The sequence below is a fragment of the Ylistrum balloti genome, unplaced genomic scaffold (assembly GCF_031769215.1).
Source record: "Ylistrum balloti isolate Yb309-2 unplaced genomic scaffold, AGI_CSIRO_Ybal_v1 Utg370288, whole genome shotgun sequence".
NCBI classification, from domain to species: domain Eukaryota; kingdom Metazoa; phylum Mollusca; class Bivalvia; order Pectinida; family Pectinidae; genus Ylistrum; species Ylistrum balloti.
The window spans coordinates 606,071-629,589 of NW_026782219.1; the positions used below are offsets into that span (position 1 = coordinate 606,071).

At 34.8% G+C, this 23,519-nt stretch overlaps 1 protein-coding gene across 1 annotated transcript in view; it reads left to right on the forward strand.

The window, feature by feature from the left end:
- The window catches only part of LOC132552942 (SID1 transmembrane family member 1-like), a 27,895-nt gene extending 5,981 nt beyond the window's left edge, over positions 1-21,914 (forward strand). Inside the window, exons 6-24 of the mRNA XM_060217141.1 lie at positions 690-773; positions 1,338-1,482; positions 2,986-3,079; positions 3,557-3,597; positions 5,529-5,612; positions 6,309-6,439; positions 6,668-6,739; positions 7,552-7,588; positions 7,924-8,104; positions 8,911-8,959; positions 9,518-9,635; positions 11,471-11,607; positions 15,168-15,270; positions 16,201-16,274; positions 17,582-17,628; positions 18,135-18,240; positions 18,544-18,654; positions 18,937-19,050; positions 21,659-21,914. Of these exons, the coding sequence (XP_060073124.1) occupies positions 690-773; positions 1,338-1,482; positions 2,986-3,079; positions 3,557-3,597; positions 5,529-5,612; positions 6,309-6,439; positions 6,668-6,739; positions 7,552-7,588; positions 7,924-8,104; positions 8,911-8,959; positions 9,518-9,635; positions 11,471-11,607; positions 15,168-15,270; positions 16,201-16,274; positions 17,582-17,628; positions 18,135-18,240; positions 18,544-18,654; positions 18,937-19,050; positions 21,659-21,721 (1,791 nt within the window). The 3' untranslated portion in view covers positions 21,722-21,914. The remainder of the gene's footprint in view (positions 1-689; positions 774-1,337; positions 1,483-2,985; positions 3,080-3,556; positions 3,598-5,528; positions 5,613-6,308; positions 6,440-6,667; positions 6,740-7,551; positions 7,589-7,923; positions 8,105-8,910; positions 8,960-9,517; positions 9,636-11,470; positions 11,608-15,167; positions 15,271-16,200; positions 16,275-17,581; positions 17,629-18,134; positions 18,241-18,543; positions 18,655-18,936; positions 19,051-21,658) is intronic.
- Positions 21,915-23,519: the final 1,605 nt, after the last annotated feature.

A 23,519-nucleotide genomic window follows, 5' to 3' on the forward strand; every position in this document is an offset into this window, starting at 1 on the left:
GAAAGGTAGATAACTCTGTTGTTGAGTTTTCAAGAGCAGAAAGGTAGATAACTCTGTTGTTAAGTTTTCAAAGACAGAAAGGTAGATAACTCTGTTGTTAAGTTTTCAAAAACAGAAAGGTAGAACACTCTGTGGTAAGTTTTCAAATACAGAAAGGTAGGTAACTCTGTTGTAAACCGTACAAAAACAAAAAGGTAGATAACTCTGTTGTTAAGTTTTCAAAGACAGAAAGGTAGATAACTCTGTTGTTAAGTCTTACAAAAACAGAAAGGTAAGTAACTCTGTTGTTAAGTCTTACAAAAACAGAAAGGTAGATAACTCTGTTGTTAAGTCTTACAAAAACAGAAAGGTAGATAACTTTGTGGTTAAGTTTTCAAAAACAGCGAGTTAAGTAACTCTATAGTCAAGTCTTATATAAACAGAAAGGTAGATAACTCTGTGGTCAAGTCTTATATAAACAGAAAGGTAGATAACTCTGAAGTTGGGCTTTACAAAAAACAGAAAGTTAGGTAACTGGTTTTTGTAAGTCTGAAATCAGATGTAAACATTGTCGTATATTGAAATTGTTCTTTGTGTAATTTAGATCCAGACTTTCCTGTTTCTTAAGTATCCTTTGCCATGTATTTGACCTTGACTTTTGCTGTTTTTCTAGTGTTCTATATTTAACCTTACCCTTATCATTTATATAGTGTCCAGTTTTTGATCTTGACCGAGATGTTGAATTTGCTGGTGTACACCAGACAATGACCAAGCAGGCAGCCATTACTGCTGAGGTATGTGTATTTTAAGACCTTGTCAGGTATAAAGTTTTCATAGTTAATCACATATGTTCTGTAACAATTTATTTTCTTTCCCTGTTTTTCCCAAAGTCTTACACAAAAAAATTTGTTTTCCATAGAAATGATGAGATAGATTATTGATTAAAATGTTTACAATAATGCAGTTGGTCAGGAGTTGGCTAAACAGCCTTAGTTGAAAATTTGAGATGTATGGTTCAAAGCTCCCTACCTATTTCAGTTTTTGCTTCTCAGAAAACTGAGAAATAGCTCAGTCTGTGCTGATGTTTTGTGTACTTAATCCTCTGCATGGCATGTAATGGGCCTTCCACATGTTGTTCAGTGAGGTCACCAGCTATTACAAGGAAACACCACCTTATAATGATGATGGGTGTTCACAGGGTGATTAACCAGCAAAACCTATGTTTATTTTGATTTATGAATGTTTCTATTTTTTGGCAAATATATTTTATCCTTGAAAGGAGAATGTAGAAACCTTCTTGCTTTCTCACAAAAATCATGATTCAGTTTAAGAATACTGGATGTATTTCTACCCTACAGAAAGCTAATTATGATCAGAAATCGTTCTACATTGTCATGGTGTTGAAGCCCTCAGACTATGACTGTAACGGTATTGATACTATACAAGCTCCCGGCTACACTCGCAGGAAACAGCTGACACTGCAGGTTCATGGCACCATCAGTGGTAAGTAAAGTATCTATGACTGTCAGTGATACGATTTCTCATACCACCATTGATGATGTAGGATTTTTGGTCACCATAAAACCATAGGTCATTATAACCTATAGCTGTCGTTGTTCATCAGTCGTCATACATCATGTATTAACTTGATAACTTAACAGGATAAAATGAGTGAATCTAAACAGATTTTGATGAAACATAGTGTGCAGTTGTATGTCAATAAGATCTCAGATGACTGAAATAATGGACTAATTTAACTGTAATTTACAGAGTTATGGCCCTTTGAAATTTTGTTTTCATGGACCTTGTGAATAAGATAATTTGAGTAAACATGAACTGATTTTGATGAAACTTGGACTGCAGCCTTAATAAGATCTGGGAAGTCTTCACCAATACCACTATTTTGTTTGTATTTTGATTGAGTTATGGCGCTTTGCTGTTTTATCTCTATTTGACTTTGTGAACAAGATAACTTGGGTAAAAATGAAGAAATTTTAAACACACATGGTCTGCAGTCTTATATCAATAATATCGTAGATGATTTTAACAATGGTATCGATTTGATAAAAAATTACAAAGTTGCGGTTTGCAATATTACTTCCATGGACCTTGTGAACATGAGAATTTAAGTAAATACGATATGAACCGGTTTTTATAAAACTTGGTATGTAGCCATATTTAAGATTTGTTGGGATAAGTCTGGTAAACCTTTAGGCCATTTACCTCTCGTTAATAATTTGATGTTTCTGATATTTTCTCTGACATAAATGTAATAAAATTTGTTTAACGATATAAAGTGTTATACATGTCCATCCTATTCATTGTGTCCTGTGGCCTTATGTCCTGTCCCGAATTAATTTCGTAACTTGAGATCTTCTCTTCAGATTTGGTTCGTATTTTCCCTTGTTCATGTTGTATCACAACATCACATTCTACACTTGATCAAATTGTTTACCTCAGGGATGGAGGCATGCATGACTTATAGACATTTTCTAGTCACTGTGGTAGTAAAAATGGAGACATGCATGACTTATAGACATTTTCTAGTCACTCTGATAGTAAAAATGAAATTATTTTGGTCAAGTATATAAAAACTTTTATAGCTTCATGGTTTTTTTGTCACAATTTTTTTCTCTCAATATTGGAGGATAAGATAATTATGAAATGTTAATTCTGAAGTTAACTTGTGTTACAGCTACTTTTTCTTACCAAGATAGAAGATGAAATATTCTTAAGATACTGAAGTCTATATATAAGTTGCCATGTCTTACAGCTGATTAGTACTTTCTTGTCGTCGGCACATTTGATAGATATATTTGATTTCTAACTAGCCATCCATACAGCCAACAAGTATTTTTTGTTGTGGGAAGGAAGGAGAGAATATTTTTGAAATACTGATATTGAAATGGCCTTTGTGTTACAGCAAACAATTTTTTTCTTGTTGCGTGGAGGGAGGATAAAATATTTTTTTTAAAATACTGATGTGTAACTTGTGTTGTGTTACAGCTAAGAAGTACTATGCAGCTATAATAGCAGCAGTCGGTGTGTTTGTAGGATTTTACATCGTAGCGTTCATCGTAGGAATTTTATATCATGGCTGGTAAGAATGATTCAATCTAAAATTGATATTTTGTGACTCCATAATGTATCCAAATTCAATTCAAGCATCAATATCAAAATTCATGAGATCTTTACGAAGTCTTGTTCAATATGCTGATTTTCTTTTAAGACTAAAAAATATATCTTAAGTGGAAAATTATCTTAAATTCATAGTAATTGCTCTTCTTTGATATTCGATAGTGTCAAGTTTTTCAAAAGATTTACATTTAATTTAATCATAGCAATCGAGACAAATGAGTTAATATTTATTCTCACTTACTGATTAAAGTAATGTAAATATTCTGAAATAAATTACCACAATGATGTGAATGAAATGTTTTGTTTACTTCTGATAAATATCCTTGAATTTGTCAGTGTTTCTTTAGTGATGAAATAATTTTGAAATTTTCTTTCTGAAATTATTTGTAGAATAACATAATTATGATTTTATTTATTTTCTTATTTTGGTTTGTTTCAGTCGAAAAAATTGGGGTGTTTGGGAATTTGTACTAGAGGAAGGTAAGGAATTTTTTTTGTAACTTGTCAGTAGACTGTGATGTTAAAGTTGATATAGGCATCTCATGGTAAAGAGAATATATTAAATCTGATTTCATTATTTTCTAGTAAGTTTAATATAATAAAACAAAAGGAATCTCAACAACACAAAGACTTTTTGTAAAGCTGTCTACTAGTAAGTTAAAGAAACAAGATTTCCATTCTGTGAAACTACCAATGGAGAGGGGAAAATGAGGCTGAAGAGGCATAGGTTAAGTGGAGGATTGTGTGGGGATGTGAGGCTATAGAGGGGTGGAGTAAGGGTGGAGTGGAGGATGGTGTGGGGATGTGAGGCTATAGAGGGGTGGAGGAAGGGTGGAGTGGAGGATGGTGTGGGGATGTGAGGCTATAGAGGGGTGGAGTAAGGGTGGAGTGGAGGATGGTGTGGGGGATGTGAGGCTGTAGAAGGGTGGAGTAAGGGTGGAGTGGAGGATTGTGTGGGGTGTGAGGCTGTAGAGGGGTGGAGTAAGGGTGGAGCGGAGGATGGTGTGGGGATGTGAGGCTGTAGAGGGATGGAGTAAGGGTGGAGTGAAGGATGGTGTGGGGATGTGAGGCTACAGAGGGGTGGGGAAAGGGAGGGAGTGGAGGAATGTGATGGGATGTGAGGCTGTAGAGGGGAAGGTAAAGGGTGGGGAAAGGTTGGAGTAGAGGATGGTGTTGGGATGTGAAGCTGTAGAGGGATGGAGAAAGAGTGTAGTAGAGGATGGTGTGGTGATGTGATATTGTAGAGGGGTGGGGAGAGGATGGTGTGGAGGAATGTGTGAGGATGTGAAGCTGTAGAGGGGTGGGGAGAGGATGGTTTAGAGGAATTTGATTAGATATGAGGCTGTAGAGGGGTGGGGAAGGGGTGGGTTAAGTGTGGAAAAAGGATGGTGTGGGGAGGTGAGACTGTAGAGGGGTGGAGAAAGGGTGTAGTAGAGGATGGTGTGGGGATGTGAGGCTGTAGAAGGATGGGGAAAGGGTGGAGTGGAGGATGGTGTTGGGATGTGAGGCTGTAGAAGGATGGGGAAAGGGTGGAGTGGAGGATGGTGTGGGGATGTGTGGCTGTAGAAGGATGGGGAAAGGGTGGAGTGGAGGATGGTGTGGGGATGTGAGGCTGTAGAAGGATGGGGAAAGGGTGGAATGGAGGATGGTGTTGGGATGTGAGGCTGTAGATGGGTGGAGTGGAGGATGGTGTGGGGATGTGAGGCTATAGATGGGTGGAGTGGAGGATGCTGTGGGGATGTGAGACTGTAGATGGGTGGAGTGGAGGATGCTGTGGGGATGTGAGACTGTAGAAGGATGGAGTAAGGGTGGAATGAAAGATGGTGTGTGGTTGTGAGATTGTAAACGGGTTTACTAAATTTTGTGAAGAATCCAATGTTGGACAGTGTATTAGTAAATGAGGTCCTTTGTTTATTTAGAATCATTCCAGGTTTCTCTGTGTTTCAAAAGTTCACAACAGATGTAAAGTATGGATAAAACACTTCATTTTTGGCGGCTTTGGGGGGAGGGGGCATTTGATTGATTGATGATTGGAATCGATGCTTATAAGCAGATGATACTGAAGATGATAGGTTGTTGATGATAATTGCGATGAGGATGATCATGACAATGATATAGAATTTGATGATTTAAAGTGTGTATTAATGATGATGATGATGATGATGATGATGATGATGATGATGATGATGATGATGATGAATGAAAATTAAAAGAAATACAAAAAAAAATAAAGAATTTGAATCCATAATTTTGTTAGGAATACCTTTATAGATATTTGTAGATATTTTTCATCTTCTTTGCTAAAAACACAATTTGCCACGGGACAAAAATTGTAATCATAATTGTGATTTAAAAAATTCTTGTTGGACTTCGTCATATGACCACCTGTGACCTTGACCTTAAACTTTTAGATACAGAAGAGACAGACCCTCTTGCAATAAGTGTTCAGGGTAATCGTCATGGATATGGGAGTGTTAATGTGGACGATGTTTCAGGTAAACCTATTTCCATTTTATTGATTTATCTAATAAAGAAAGATAAACAAAATGGCTTCACCATAATCATAACACAAAGTGCATTTGATTTATTTTTTTATTTTTTTGTGTGACATTTAGCAATAAAAAATTAGACAATGGTTTACATAATGGTATATTAACATATTGTTGAATGATAGTTTAGACGTCCTTTTACATCCAGATCACAAAATTTTAATTTGTTAAACGCCGCCGGAGGCGGTCGTATATTGGTGTCATCTTCTCCATCTGTCCGTCCATCCATCCGTCTGTCCGTACATCCATTTCTTGTAAAAGCAACTCCTCCTAAAGTAATCATCAGATTTTCATGAAACTTGCTCAATGTCACTACTACAATGGGTAGATGTGCATGAAGGGGTGATTTTTCGGTTCTTTGATTTTTGTAAGATTTATGCCATTTTATAGTGATCTTTATATTTTGTGGTGGCGTATATTGTGTCCACGGCACTCTTGTTGAAATATGATTTTAATGGGAAAAGTTTGACCATCTATAAGGTACTACATTTTCTTTCAATTACAAAAAGTATGTGCAATTATTCAACTACGAAACCTTCATAATGTCTTGTAAATCTCACAGATAGATTGTTTATGGAATTATGAAAAACATGTTCATCTCTGTTTTCCCTCTGATCGCAATTTGTCTCATGCATCGTACAGAAGGTAACGATGCCCAGAGAGATAAGGAGATGTACAGGGTTCCCCCACCACAACTCGCCAGAACTCCATCTGAGGATGATGTAGATTTCCTAGACGATGCGTCAAGTGAAAAGAATGTCCTTCGTACAAAAGTAAGCATTTTCTGAATATCATACAAAAATATAATTATCTGAATCTCCTTCGTGCAAAAGTAAGGATTATCTAAATATCATACAAAAATAAAATTACCTGAATCTCCTTCATTTGAAAGTAAGAATTGTCTGAATGTCCTTCTTAAAGCAAAAAAATATCATGGTGTGATTTACCGAGCAAACAATTTAGCAAACAAACAAACAATTGTATTATGTTCATTTTCTCAGACTGCACTGTTTGTTTGTGACTTGGCAAGGAAACCAAAGAAACGACAAGAGAAAAACTACAGGCTATTTTGCAGGTAAACAGCTGTATTTTCTACAGAATGAACTGAAAATAAAAATACAATGTTGATATTGACTATAAATGATCTGTTCTATAACATGTGACGCTTATTATGCTTTTGGTTATCAACAGAATAAATTGCAATACTGATAAAAAAATTAAGAAAAATGAGGCTTTTTTTTCTCCTGTGAAAATTTTTCCTGTTTATGTGATAAGAACTTCTTAATATAGAAACTTTTAGATAACGTTATTTGACTGATTTTGACTCTGTCTTTTGATTATCGATTACAGAAATCTTATGGACTAATTTTGACTCTGTCTTTTGATTATTGATTACAGAAATCTTATGGACTAATTTTGTCTCTCTCTTTTGATTGTTGATTACAGAAATCTTATGGACTAATTTTGACTCTCTCTTTTGATTGTTGATTACAGAAATCTTATGGACTAATTTTGACTCTCTCTTTTGATTATTGATTACAGAAATCTTATGGACTAATTTTGACTCTCTCTTTTGATTATCGATTACAGAAATCTTATGGACTAATTTTGACTCTGTCTTTTGATTATCGATTACAGAAATCTTATGGACTAATTTTGACTCTCTCTATTGATTATCGATTACAGAAATCTTATGGACTAATTTTGACTCTCTCTATTGATTATCGATTACAGAAATCTTATGGACTAATTTTGACTCTCTCTTTTGATTATTGATTACAGAAATCTTATGGCTAATTTTGGACCTGTCCTGTCTTTTGATACAAGGTTTTCTCTTTTTATAGAATAAAAAGATCTTTTTATAGAATTCTTTTAAAAAGATATACGAAATCTTATGGCTATTGCCATTTTTTATGGTTTACAGGAACAAATGAATCCTTAATTGAATTTATAAATCTCAGTGCTTGATATTGTGACCCAAATTTTATGAAAGGAGATGAGCTAGGCTTTTTCTCATACAGGGTGAAACATGGACTTATAAATATGTTAGGTTGAATTACCGTAAATTTGCGGGTATAATGCGCACTCGGGTATAATGCGCAGGTACTTTTTTGGGGTCAGATTAAAAAAAAAAGAAAAACAGATTTTCTACAGAAAGATTAATTAATTACTGGTTATCACAATGACACAGTTGATGTGGTTTGATCCAGTGATAATTGAGAAACCACAATGAGCGAGACCCAAACACATTTAATTACCTTGGTTGAAATGATCTACTTGACGTTTCAGGTTTTACATGTGACAGGAGACCAGGATATCTGTTATTATAATTTTGACTGTTCACGACCTCTGGGTGTGCTCAGTGCCTTCAACAATGTCTTCAGTAATATTGGTTATGTCATGTTAGGGTCGCTGTTCCTGCTACTGGTGTGGAGAAGGTAAGTACAACATGTCGTTCCTTAGGATCCTGAAGTCCATTGGAAACTATTGTATGTTATAATTTTTTTCTGTGTTTACCTGAAAAGATACAAATTTTTAATTGAAAAATTCGGGAAATTTTACTTGAAATACAATACAATTTTACTTGAAATATAGATGCAAAATTGAAATAGTCAGGAAATTTTAGCAGACACAGAAAAGTATTTTTCATGAAATGCTGATTGATACAGACGTTTGTATCTATTTCTTTCTGTGTTTAGCTAAAAATGTATGAATTTTGAACTGAAAAAGTCATGAAATTTTAGCAGACATAGAAAACTTAGCTAAAAATGTACGAATTTTGAACTGAAAAAGTTATGAAATTTTAGCAGGCATAGAAAACTTAGCTAAAAATGTATGAAATTTGAACTGAAAAAGTTATGAAATTTTAGCAGACATAGAAAACTTAGCTAAAAATGTCTGAATTTTGAACTGAAAAAGTCATGAAATTTTAGCAAACATAGAAAATTTAGATAAAAATGTATGAATTTTGAACTGAAAAAGTTATGAAATTTTAGCAGACATAGAAAACTTAAATGAAAATGTATGAATTTTGAACTGAAAAAGTTATGAAACTTTAGCAGACGTAGAAAACTTAGCTAAAAATGTATGAATTTTGAACTGAAAAAGTTATGAAATTTTAGCAGACATAGAAAACTTAGCTAAAAATGTATGAATTTTGAACTAAAAAAGTTATGAAATTTTAGCAGACGAAGAAAACTATTTGACATGAAATACTGATACAAATATTTTGTCTTGATTTCAGAGACCTTGTGTATAAAAAAGCTGTAGAGAGAAATCCTATGGTGGAAACAGTAAGTATTTTAACCATTGAGTACCAGGTATTAACTGTAAAATAACTCTCCTTGTGGCGTTGACAAATTCGACATCACAAGTTTCCGATGGTTGACATTCGTGAAACAGATTTCACATCAGTTAATAATTTCAGTCTATATAAATGCTAGTTTTCATAACAAATTTATTTTGATTATGTTTGGAAATTCGCAACTTAAATTAGACACAAAAGCTGGTTTACAGTGTCAAGTGCAGCAGTTTACCTACATATTTATTCAACAATAAGCCCATGTCTGGTAATAGGCCCATCTTCATGTACTGAAATAACAGTAGAAATGCTGACATTACTATTTTCGAACATTTTCTTCAAGATCGAAATTCCAGTGAAAGAGAAGTTCCGAAAACACAACCAATAGTAAATTTACACTTCAATCTTCTACTGGTTGTGTTATAAGAACTTATATTTAGCTAACAATTAATTATCCTCTAATAAGCCCATCTCGTGACTTTGAGTCAGAGGTTATATTTTGACTTCCTGCAAGATAGATAAGATAATATGAGGTGTTTCTCTCCTACAGAAATATGGCCTTCCCCAACACAATGGGTTACTGTATGCGATGGGACTGGCTTTGTGCATGGAGGGTTTAATGAGTGCCTGCTATCATGTTTGTCCAAACTATTCCAATTTTCAGTTCGGTGAGTCTGCCTTTTTTCTCTGGAAAGTTAATAGTTCTTAGTCTAAATTTAATACCATCTGTATATAGCAAAGACCTGTCTAGAAAGGTCAGAGGTATATAAAATTACCTGTCAATAAAGGCTAGATATGTGTAAAAATAACATGGTGGTCAGGTGGTGCAGTGGTAACGCACTCGCCTGTCACCTAGCTGTCCGGGGTTCCACTCCTGGAATGGAAGTGAAAAGATAAGGGTCACCTGCCCAACCACTTGGGTTTTCCTAGAGTACTCTGGTTTCCTTCAACAATGAGACGTCTCGCGCGCTTACATTTGGGCCAACAAGAGTGATTAATATAAGTTGAAATAATTTGTTTCGCGGTTGTTGTAAAGAAACCTTTATATATGACAAAAACCTGTCTATAAAGGACATTGGTATATAACATATATGTATATGAAGGTTATCTGTATATAACGAAAACCTGTCTACAAAGGACATTGGTATATAAGATATATGTATATAAAGGTCATCTGTATATAACAAACACCAGATCTATTTATAATGTCTATAAATGTCACATGTACGTAAAAATACCTGTCTACAAAAATCTGTCTATGAATAATACCTGTCTAAATAGCCCTCCTGTATTTTACAGATATCTGTGTATATATGCCATATCTATTCAGATAATACTTGTCTTAAAGGCCACTTGTAAATAACAAATACCTGCCTATAACCACCTCTACCTAAAAATACCTCTTTACAAAGATCTCCTGTCTATAAAAAATATCTGTCAATGAAGACTGGGATCGAATTTCCCTTGAAACAACTTTTTCTCTGTAACCACATGATCAGGGTCATGAGTTAAGGCCCGCAGCAGGCCAATATGACGTAGTTTGTTGATATGATTGATCTTGATCGACTTTCAATGGCATAGGGGTCAAATGTATTAAAAGTCTTCTTCTTAATAACCAAGAGGCCCAGGGTCATGAATTTGGGCCTGTAGCATGCTGGGATTATTGCCAACTCATGCTGTTGTGTTTCTTTATTTTGATATATATTACACAGTATATACTGTATTGTTAAAAATTTATATGATGTTTGGGAAAAACATGAAAATAAACTCTTCTGATAACCTAAGATACAGGCTCATTGGCTTCATTCTTTTTAGGTCGAAGGCTCATGGTGACCTATTGCCATCATGATTTGTCTGCCGTTGTGCGTCGTGCGTCATTAACTTTTCACATATTCGATTTCTTCTCAAGAACCACTGAATGGATTTTGATCAAATTTGGCACAAAGCATCCCCATGGGAAGCCGCTTCAAGTTTGCAAAAAAAAAGGGCATGGCCCCAATAGGGGCCCCAGATGGGGGGAAAAGGGGAAACTTGATACGAATGTTCTACACAAGGTCCTCGCAAGTGTTTTAACTTTTTGGGGCGATTCAAAATCCAAGATGTCCATCCTGGCCTCTGTTTGGCTAAGACATTTTGGACTTCCTCTCAAGAAACTGGTGGATCATGTTCAAACTTGGTACAGATGTTTTACACACAGTGTTTTTACATTTTTGCAACATTTTAAAATCCCCAGATTTTTGACATATATTCCTCAGGTGACCATTAAGGCCCCTTGGGCCTCTTGTCACCACTATTATTTCAATTTCCAGTTTTCACGATTTTTACCCATTAATACAAATTTACCAAAGACACAACATCTCAAAATCAATAATCTTTAAATCAAACATTTCAACTTCTTATTTAGATAGCAAAAAAACAAAAAAAAACTTTCCAAGATTTGACTTTTTATAAACAAATTATTTTTATACATCATCACCTTGTTAAGTATGCTGTACTTTTGTAGACACATCCTTCATGTACATCATCGCCTGTCTGTGTATGTTGAGGGTTTATCAGAACAGACATCCTGACATCAGCGCCAAAGCTCACACCTCCTACCTTGTCATGGCCTTCATTATCTTCATAGCCGTTGTTGGTGTTGTAAGTATCACTATGTTCACGTTAATAAGCCCACAGATGTTGCTGTCCACTCGATGAATGCTTATTCATTGACTGTGGAATAAGTTCATTACTTATTTAACATTTCAGTAAGGGGTAATATGTGTTGACTTATTTACTTAACCCTTTCGGCGCCAATTATCTCTTACAATGTACTGCTCAGCGCCAATTATCTCTTACAATGTACAGCTCAGCGCCAATTATTCTTACAATGTAAAGCTCAGCGCCAATTATCTCTTACAATGTACAGCTCAGCGCCAATTATCTCTTACAATGTACAGCTCAGCGCCAATTATCTCTTACAATGTACAGCTCAGCGCCAATTATCTCTTACAATGTACAGCTCAGCGCCAATTATCTCTTACAATGTACAGCTCAGTGCCAATTATCTCTTACAATGTACAGCTCAGCGCCAATTATCTCTTACAATGTACCGCTCAGTGCCAATTATCTCTTACAATGTACAGCTCAGCACCAAATATCTCTTACAATGTACCGCTCAGTGCCAATTATCTCTTACAATGTACAGCTCAGCGCCAATTATCTCTTACAATGTACAGCTCAGCGCCAAATATCTCTTACAATGTACAGCTCAGCACGAAATATCTCTTACAATGTACCGCTTAGCTGTAAATATCTCTTACAATGTACAGCTCAGCGCCAAATATCTCTTACAATGTACCGCTCAGCGCCAAATATCTCTTAAAATGTACAGCTTAGCGTGAAATATCTCTTACAATGTACCGCTCAGCACCAATTATCTCTTACAATGTACAGCTTAGCGCCAGATATCTCTTACAATGTACAGCTCAGCGCCAATTATCTCTTACAATGTACAGCTCAGCACCAATTATCTCTTACAATGTACTGCTCAGCACAAATTATCTCTTACAATGTACAGCTCAGCACCAATTATCTCTTACAATGTACAGCTCAGTGCCAATTATCTCTTACAATGTACAGCTCAGCACCAAATATCTCTTACAATGTACCGCTCAGTGCCAGTTATCTCTTACAATGTACAGCTCAGCACCAATTATCTCTTACAATGTACAGCTCTGTGCCAAATATCTCTTACAATGTACAGCTCAGCACGAAATATCTCTTACAATGTACCGCTTAGCTGTAAATATCTCTTACAATGTACAGCTCAGCACCAAATATCTCTTACAATGTACCGCTCAGCGCCAAATATCTCTTACAATGTACCGCTCAGCGCCAAATATCTCTTAAAATGTACAGCTTAGCGCCAGATATCTCTTACAATGTACAGCTCAGCGCCAATTATCTCTTACAATGTACAGCTCAGCGCCAAATATCTCTTACAATGTACAGCTTAGCGCCAGATATCTCTTACAATGTACAGCTCAGCGCCAATTATCTCTTACAATGTACAGCTCAGCACCAATTATCTCTTACAATGTACTGCTCAGCACAAATTATCTCTTACAATGTACAGCTCAGCACCAATTATCTCTTACAATGTACAGCTCAGCGCCAATTATCTCTTACAATGTACAGCTCAGCACCAATTATCTCTTACAATGTACTGCTCAGCACAAATTATCTCTTACAATGTACAGCTCAGCACCAATTATCTCTTACAATGTACAGCTCAGCACCAATTATCTCTTACAATGTACAGCTCAGCGCCAATTATCTCTTACAATGTACAGCTCAGCGCCAAATATCTCTTACAATGTACAGCTCAGCACCAATTATCTCTTACAATGTACAGCTCAGCGCCAATTATCTCTTACAATGTACAGCTCAGCGCCAAATATCTCTTACAATGTACAGCTCAGCGCCAGATATCTCTTACAATGTACCGCTCAGCACCAAATATCTTTTACAATGTACAGCTCAGCACCAATTATATCTTACAATGTACCGCTCAGCACCAAATATCTCTTACAATGTACAGCTCAGCGCCAATTATCTCTTACAATGTACAGCTCAGCGCCAATTATCTCTTACAATGTACAGCTCAGTGCCAAATATCTCTTACAATGTACAGCTCAGCACCAATTATCTCTTACAATGTACAGCTCAGTGCCAATTATCTCTTACAATGTACAGCTCAGCACCAATTATCTCTTACAATGTACTGCTCAGCACAAATTATCTCTTACAATGTACAGCTCAGCACCAATTATCTCTTACAATGTACAGCTTAGCGCCAGATATCTCTTACAATGTACATCTCAGCACCAATTATCTCTTACAATGTACATCTCAGCGCCAAATATCTCTTACAATGTACATCTCAGCGCCAAATATCTCTTACAATGTACAGCTTAGCGCCAAATATCTCTTACAATGTACCGCTCAGCGCCAAATATCTCTTACATTGTACAGCTCAGCGCCAAATATTTTCCGGAAAATATCCGAAAACAATGGCAGCATTACTGAAACAAGCATATCTTGAATAATGATAAAGATATAAAAATTGTCGACCAAAGTCGCCTACGGCGGCCTGTCTGCATGTCGACTTTAGTTGCCTACAGCGCCAAAAGGGTTAAAATGGACTTATTTTAGCTTTAATCTGATTTTAACACTTTACATACTAAAGGCATTATGCTAGAATATGATAATGCTGATTGCAGTTTCTATATATACTATTTTATAGCAATTATCGTAGATGCATGAATTTATCATTGCAATAATTTGCGGAAAAATACTTCAAACATACTTAATTTAGCACAGTAAAATAAAATTAACATATTATCGCTTTAGAGCAGTGCTGATTTTGTGAAATCACAATAATTATAAATTAAACAACATACAATAACTGCATTTAGTGAAATAATATTTTAGCACAATACTTTCAGCACAAAATGTGCTAAAGTAAGATACCCACTGAAATAAGTACCCGGGTAGGAGCTGAAACTTGTGCCAAAACATTATGCTAAAATTTCTTTTTTGGAAACACTAGTACTTTAGTTCAGCAGTTTATTTAGGTGTAAGTCCATGCTTGGTAATAAGCCCATATTGACATACAAACCAAAATTAGTTTTGTGTCTGTTAGTGAAATAATATTTTAGCACAATACTTTCAGCATGAAAAGTGCCCTGTGACTTTGAGTTGGAGGCTTTTTGGGACTTACTAAAAAAATTAATATTATGCTGAATGGTTTGACATTTGATGCTTGAAGAAAAAGATCAGTTCAGATTTCTTATTCCAAAAATGATATTATTACTGCATAAACAGTAGAAATACATACAAGTAGAATTGATTGTAGTTGTTAAACTCAGCAGTAGTAATTTTTTATAGATCATCAATATTGTTTTAGAATTTTTTCCCTGACAGTTTTTTATATATTATAATGATAAAGCAAATATTTTCTAGATCTTGTTAGTTTTTGTGATGAAATGTTAAATATTCAGGGTTATGAACCATTTTCTTTGACCTCGCAAGGTGTCGTGATAAAATAATTCATATTTCCAGACATATGACCTTGTTGTAATTAAATGTACTATGTTCAGGTGTTTGGAACAAACATTTTCTTGACTTTGATGTAATTAAATGTTCTATACTTGCAGGTATATGGAACAAACATTTTCTGGATCCTGTTTGCTCTCGTTGACATGCTTGCCTCTCTAATTCTGAGTGTTTATATCTACTACATGGGCCGTTTTAAGATGAGTAAGTATTTTGTGGTTTTCCTGAAGATCAGCTGATTTAGCTTCTATTATCTTATCCTGAGGGTGGGACTTTTTTTTCCAGTGTGTTGGTTCCTGCCAGAACCACCAGAGGGCACCAGAGACCCTTGAATTCATATGCCAGTTCCTTACAACAAGTAGGCTGAACCTTAAGCATTTGCCTATATTCCATAAATAAGTTCTTTATTTCCACTGCAGGGACCATTAACCTTGCACTCATATTTTTAAGTGGCTGAGCACCAGAAGGTACTACAGGAATGTGCTCTAATTGTCAGTTTCCCTGGTGGAGCCACTAGAGGGAACCAAAGATTGGTTCCATCTGTCAGTTTCCCTGGTTGTGCCACCAAAGATTGAGGGTCAGTTTCCCTGGTGGTGCCACTAAAAGGAACCAAAGATTGGTTCCATCTGTCCACGGGATAATATCAGGGGGTAAAACAGGCTTGTATACCAATTCCAAGGCAGTAACGCCAGAGGACATTTTATACTGTGAAATCATTAATTTACAGGGATGATTTATTTTCATTGATTTGTGGGTACTATGAATCCACAAATTTATGTAAGATTTCTGGTGCTATATATTTCCATGAAATCTAGTATTATTTTTTTATAAACATAAAAATTGATCTACACAAAGATTTTAAGGTATAAAACAAAAAAATGCCCTTCGTGTACGTCCATCTTCCATCTCGAATGATCAATATGAGCTGTTAGAACTTGATTCGCGATTGTTGTAGAATAGAGAGAGTTGTTTCTGAATGAGAAGTATTTTTTTATAAGTAAGTGGATTGATTGATGTACACTGTGTAAATGCTTTATGGTTTAGTTATTAAACTTATCAGTCAAGAAATTTTCCACGCGTAAAATTGCTTAATTTTGTACAACATTGGTGAATGATGTTTTTCATGTTTTCCAGACACAGGAATCGTAACCAAGATGTATCTGTCTATACGTTACGAGTGTGGACATTGCACCAAGCCTATGTATAAGGTCAGTAACATGTTGTTAGTCTGATTAAAAATACATCCCTAGAATGTATATGTGAGATCATTATTTTTCATGGGGCTCAAATTTTGTGGTTTAAAATGAAATGTTTGTTGAGTATGAAATGGTTAGGGACAACAAATTAAGTTAAAAAAATAAATTTTTAGAATATAATTGATTTATTCAGCATTTACTTATCTAGGTCATCTGACCAGAAGGGTCTGATGACCTATTGTGATCACCTCTTGTCCTGTGTCGTTCGGCGTCCGTCGTAAACATTTTCAACTTCTGCTTAAGTTCTGCATGTCTCATTGAGCTGAAACTTACCTGAAATGATTGTGACATGATCCTGACCAAAGTTTTTGGGTTGGTCTAAAATACAACATGGCTGCCATGGCAGCCATCTTGAAAACACATTTTCTCAAGTTCAAAATTTGAAATCTTGTATTTCATGTCGGGCTCTTGTTTAATTTTTAATTTTAATTTTCATTAGTAACTATGAAATAACCAAGAGAAAAGTCACAAAATGCTTTGGTTAAACAAATTAAAGATGTTGCTGTAGTACAGGGATCACATACAAACACACAGATACATACGTACAAAAAATCTTATAATATGATATTGTATTGTTTGTCTGTCTATTGTTAATTTTCATTTGTTTGGAGATCTCACAGTTTTCAACCAACCTTTTTCAAACTTTTATGGGTTTAATAATATGAAGAAGTTTTTTTTTTAATGGCAGATTAATTCAACTGTATTTGAAAGAGTTACTGCCCCTTATTATTTTCATAATGTTCATCTTGTCTGTTTTCATCTGATTTCTTATAAACTTGTTAGGCTCATTTGCCATAACATATTGTGTTTTCCTTACAGGCATTGTGATGTTACAATATTAGAAAGAGTTATTGCCCTTTTTTCAATTTTTTTATATTGTCCAGATTTCTCCTCATTTTTCAGCCAATTTCTTTGAAACTTGATAGGCTCAAAAACCATAACATGAGACTGTGTCCTTATGAATAAGATTCTGATTCAAAAACATTTCAAAAAATTATTTTCATTTGTTCTTTTAATCGTTTTATCTTGTTCAGAATTTTCTTTCATTTTCTCCTTATCCTCTTGACATTTGATTCATTCCTACCACTTCCATATTTGGTCGTTTCTTTGGCATGGGAGGGACATATATTGGTCCTTCATAGTTATCTTTTCTTATAATAAAATTTACCTTGTTATAATTATTTTTAAAAAATGTAGTAGTGATTTATATACTTGTTTGATTATTATGTTCCTCTTGAGTGAATTCTTTCTTCATTCAGGACAGACTTGCTATCCTCTTCATTGGAAATGTAATAAATTGGAGTTTGTAAGTATTTTGAATTTTTTATTTTATCTTTATAATTCATTTTAAAAGAATTATTGAATTCTTAGGTGAAATATAGAAGGTCAATACTTAATCACTTAATTTCCATATTGGGAATTTTTCATGTAAACAAATTATATATGAGTTGATGACATTACAATGAACATCAAATATATGCAGTAATTGTGGTTACCAAACTGATGTCAGGTTTGACATGCATAACTGTGATTGGCTGAAGTAATTGGTAATCATGCCTACCATCTCTGTGATTGGCTGAGGTAATTGGTAGTCATGACTACCATCATGCTGATTGGCTGAAGTGACTGGTAGTCATGGCTACTATTATTCTTGGTAGTCATGGTAACTATTGGATGAAATAATACAGTTTAGCTATAAAAAGGTTATTTACATTAAAACCCAGAAATTTGGTTACATTGGGTTTCCCTTGTTTATACATAAGCTCCTGAAAGTATTTGAAATAACTTTAAACTTTGACCTCACCTTTGCAGCGCCATCTATGGAGCTGTTACATGGCCATCAGATTTTGCCAGCTTTTTACTGGGAATACTCATTGTTAACTTACTTCTGTATTGCTTGTTTTACATCATCATGAAGGTAAGTCCTGCAATTATAAGTCACAGTCTGATATAGACTTCAGAAGTTGCTTTTTTTTCACTGTTTATGAATGAAACCTTTTTTTTCGCTTTGTAATAAAAATGATGAATTTTGGAGGAAATATTCAGGAGAAAATTGCAGATTTTGGAACTACAGGAAGGACTATCGATGTTTCAGAATATTGTTGTTGTGAAAAAGATTCAGTTTTCGTGTGATTTAGGCCTGGTATTGTTGCACAAAGAAGATATCTTGTACTTATGTATTGTAGATGACTATTTTGATAACTCCAGTATTTGTTTTTAGTTGCGGTATAAAGAAAAGATACACCCTATAGCTGTGTTGTGTATCCTCACAGCCACAATTGTCTGGATCCTGGCTCTCTATTTCTTCTTTGCTCATTTAACATCTTGGCAGGTAAGTGTTGATGGACGTAAGCTGTTGTCATTTGATCTTCTGTTTGTGAAAGTAGTCAGGAGCTGGTGTTTCAGAATGAAAACTTTTTGACTTTAGATGGAAACATGATGGCATGGAAGGCAGAAAATATTGCGAAGAAAGCATAAAAGGATCAATTTTTTTATTGGTTGATTTTTATATATTGTAAAATTTTTCAGAAAGAATTATTTATCATAGATTAAATTGTTCTCACAAATTTTGTTACTAAATATAGATAATATATTGTGGCTTGTGTTCTTGTAGCTGACTCCGTCTCAGTCGAGAGAAGGCAACAAGAATTGCATAGTGCTGGATTTTTATGATGCCCATGATGTCTGGCATTTTTTGTCAGCCATTGCTATGTTTTTGTCTTTTCTGGTGAGTAACAATTTTATCTCCTGATCCCATATATGAATTAACATTGTCTATTTGGTTGACATATATAGCCGGGAACATATTGACCTCCTGACAGATGACCCTCCTGGCTTTCTGATCAAGGATGGAACTTATATTAGGATAAAAATGGTCGCTTATTGCCACTTTTAACTCAAAGTAAAGTTTTACAAATGTCGTAGTTATCCTCAAATAAACCCTGTCCCCAAGTGTGAAAGATCTGTATTTCAGTTTGAGAATGGCTTATTTAAGAACTACTTTTAGCTTGCTATTTTGAAATTGATTATTCTGTGATAATGAAGAAGGTGAATTATTTGTCAACAGAGGCTTGTTTGTCAACAGAGGCTTGTCAACAGAGGCTTGTTGTCAACAGAGGCTTGTCAACAGAGGCTTGTTGTCAACAGAGGCTTGTTGTCAACAGAGGCTTGTTGTCAACAGAGGCTTGTTGTCAACAGAGGCTTGTTTGTCAACAGAGGCTTGTCAACAGAGGCTTGTTGTCAACAGAGGCTTGTTTGTCAACAGAGGCTTGTTTGTCAACAGAGGCTTGTCAACAGAGGCTTGTTGTCAACAGAGGCTTGTCAACAGAGGCTTGTTTGTCAACAGAGGCTTGTTTGTCAACAGAGGCTTGTTTGTCAACAGAGGCTTATTTGTCAACAGAGGCTTGTCAACAGAGGCTTGTTGTCAACAGAGGCTTGTCAACAGAGGCTTGTTTGTCAACAGAGGCTTGTCAACAGAGGCTTGTTGTCAACAGAGGCTTGTTTGTCAACAGGCTTGTCAACAGAGGCTTGTTGTCAACAGAGGCTTGTTGTCAACAGAGGCTTGTTGTCAACAGAGGCTTGTTGTCAACAGTTTGTCAACAGAGGCTTGTTTGTCAACAGAGGCTTGTTTGTCAACAGAGGCTTGTTTGTCAACAGAGGCTTGTTGTCAACAGAGGCTTGTTGTCAACAGAGGCTTGTTGTCAACAGAGGCTTGTTTGTCAACAGAGGCTTGTTTGTCAACAGAGGCTTGTTGTCAACAGAGGCTTGTTGTCAACAGAGGCTTGTTTGTCAACAGAGGCTTGTTGTCAACAGTTTGTCAACAGAGGCTTGTTGTCAACAGTTTGTCAACAGAGGCTTGTTGTCAACAGTTTGTCAACAGAGGCTTGTTGTCAACAGAGGCTTGTCAACAGAGGCTTGTTTGTCAACAGTTTGTCAACAGAGGCTTGTTGTCAACAGTTTGTCAACAGAGGCTTGTTTGTCAACAGAGGCTTGTTGTCAACAGAGGCTTGTTGTCAACAGAGGCTTGTTTGTGGATAGATACACTAAGGATTTAGCTATTATCATTGCCGTGAGAATTCTTCTTTACCAGAGTTGGCATTTGACAGATTTAATAGTGATCATTACAGTAGATCTTGTTATCTGTTGGTTTAAATGTACACCAAATCTGTTGTATGTCTTGTTGACTGTAGGTTTAAATGTACATCAAATCTGTTGTATGTCTTGTTGACTGTAGGTTTAAATGTACACCAAATTTGTTGTAGATCTTGTTGACTGTAGGTTTAAACTTACACCAAATCTGTTGTATGTCTTGTTGACTGTAGGTTTAAATGTACACCAAGTATGTTGTATGTCTTGTTGACTGTAGGTTTAAACTTACACCAAATCTGTTGTATGTCTTGTTGACTGTAGGTTTAAATGTACACCAAATCTGTTGTATGTCTTGTTGACTGTAGGTTTAAATGTACACCAAGTCTGTTGTATGTCTTGTTGTCTGTAGGTTTAAATGTACACCAAATCTGTTGTATGTCTTGTTGACTGTAGGTTTAAATGTACACCAAATTTGTTGTAGATCTTGTTGACTGTAGGTTTAAACTTGACTGTAGGTTTAAATGTACACCAAATCTGTTGTATGTCTTGTTGACTGTAGGTTTAAATGTACACCAAATCTGTTGTAGGTCTTGTTATCTGTAGGTTTAAATGTACACCAAATCTGTTGTAAATCTTGTTGACTGTAGGTTTAAACTTACACCAAATCTGTTGTATGTCTTGTTGACTGTAGGTTTAAATGTACACCAAGTCTGTTGTATGTCTTGTTGTCTGTAGGTTTAAATGTACACCAAATCTGTTGTATGTCTTGTTGTCTGTAGGTTTAAATGTACACCAAATTTGTTGTATGTCTTGTTGACTGTAGGTTTAAATTTACACCAAATCTGTTGTATGTCTTGTTGACTGTAGGTTTAAATTTACACCAAATTTGTTGTAGATCTTGTTGACTGTAGGTTTAAACTTACACCAAATCTGTTGTATGTCTTGTTGACTGTAGGTTTAAATGTACACCAAATCTGTTGTATGTCTTGTTGACTGTAGGTTTAAATTTACACCAAATTTGTTGTAGATCTTGTTGACTGTAGGTTTAAATGTACACCAAATCTGTTGTATGTCTTGTTGACTGTAGGTTTAAATGTGCACCAAATCTGTTGTATGTCTTGTTGACTGTAGGTTTAAATTTACACCAAATTTGTTGTAGATCTTGTTGACTGTAGGTTTAAACTTACACCAAATCTGTTGTATGTCTTGTTGACTGTAGGTTTAAATTTACACCAAATCTATTGTAGGTCTTGTTGACCTTGGATGACGACCTCTTTTCTACACGCCGAGACAGAATCACGGTGTTTTGATGATATGACAGAGACAAGGACAGAGGATGTCATCTACCACTAAGTGCTACAAGTATTCCATGTCATTTGGTTTAAACAATATTTTATTTTCAGATTTTCATTTACAACATACACATACACAAATTATAAAATTGAAAATGGATCTGGCAACAAGATTATAAATCTTATATTAAGCCATCTCCAATATAAAAGTTACAATAGTATAATTTACATTAAACACATTGAAATAGATTTTTTTTTTTTTTTTTATTTGAACAGTATTTTATGTTTCACCAAAAATTTCACAATTCTGAATGTATATACTCATACTCTTTGATCTCTTGAAATAATTTGATGATGAAAATAGCACAATATTGAATTTTGGGATTAATGAACTTTCCCATCCGATATCTGATATATAATTCAACCAGTTTTCTTATTCCTCCAATCACCTTCCAGGTTTTAACAATTTAGGCCCTTGGCTTCACTGAAAATTCCTAGAAGGATGAAACAGCTTCATGTTGGATTTAATATGTCATTTCTTTAAAAAGGTGCTAAAATATAGCATGGATTACGAAAAAAAAACTCTACCCAAACTTTGGTTGGAGCTGGGGACATAACTGCTATGTCAATTCGAAATCCATACTAGCCAAAATAACAAGATCACCAATCATCATTTACATATGGAGGATTCATGTCGGTGTGATATCAATTTTTCAAGAAGTGAAATAACTTGATATGCCATACATCTATTAATTACATTTTTGTTTTCATTCTGCACTCTCATTTGTCGAGACACAATCACAAGTTCTTCAAATTTCATAGATATTGCTATGTGAACCGGATCATTTCTCATATTTCTCTGTTTTGTACTATTTTTGATCAAAGGGAATTTCTATTTACATCGCACATCTTCTTAAACCAATCAAAAAAAAAGTATTTCTTCAGCACCCTTCATTTATAATAATAAGGAAGCATTGCCGTATTTGGTAAAAAGTATTTGTTAAATATGAGATGGATGGTAAAAAAAATTTAAATGAAATATTATAAAACAATTACTGCAATATTATTGGTTCAATGTGAGAATCTGGGCCCGTATTCATGAAACCGTTCTCATGCTCGAGCATGAATTTTGTAATTGTAATGAATACGTGCCCAGGTCTCGATGGATACTTCTTTTTGTACTCCATAATTCTCATATCGAACCAATAATAGTGTTGTAATTGTAAATACGGTAAAAAATTCCTTGTATATGATTTTTGTTGATTTCAAGGGTATTTTTAATCAACAAATTCTAATGTACACAAATTTGAAATTATGAGTAGTATACAGATCTATTCAAACAGATTTCAATGATATAGTATTTCTGAGGAAAAACTAAGAAATTTGAACCATATTAAAATGTTATTTTACAATAGGCATAATATATATGCATTTATATGTCACTTTTATCTATTGTTTTGTGGACATTTGATGAAGAGTAACTACAAATTCCATGAAAATAAAACCCCACCAAAAAATTCTAAAAATTTGTTAGTAATGCAGCAGAGGATGACATAGTAGACGTGTTTAAGATGCTGAATTTGGCGTACATTTTGTATTAAATGTACACATTTACTACCATATTGCCAATTATTTTCATGGGAATGATATTTTCACTATTTCGTGGTACATTAATGTTACCGTGAAAATTCAGTCTCTAAAATAATGAGACACGTTTATTTGATGTTCATTTTCATCCAGATCACAATTTTTATTATTTGTTAAATATAATTTGACCATTTAATTTCAAAATCACAAAGATTTTGATATATGAAAA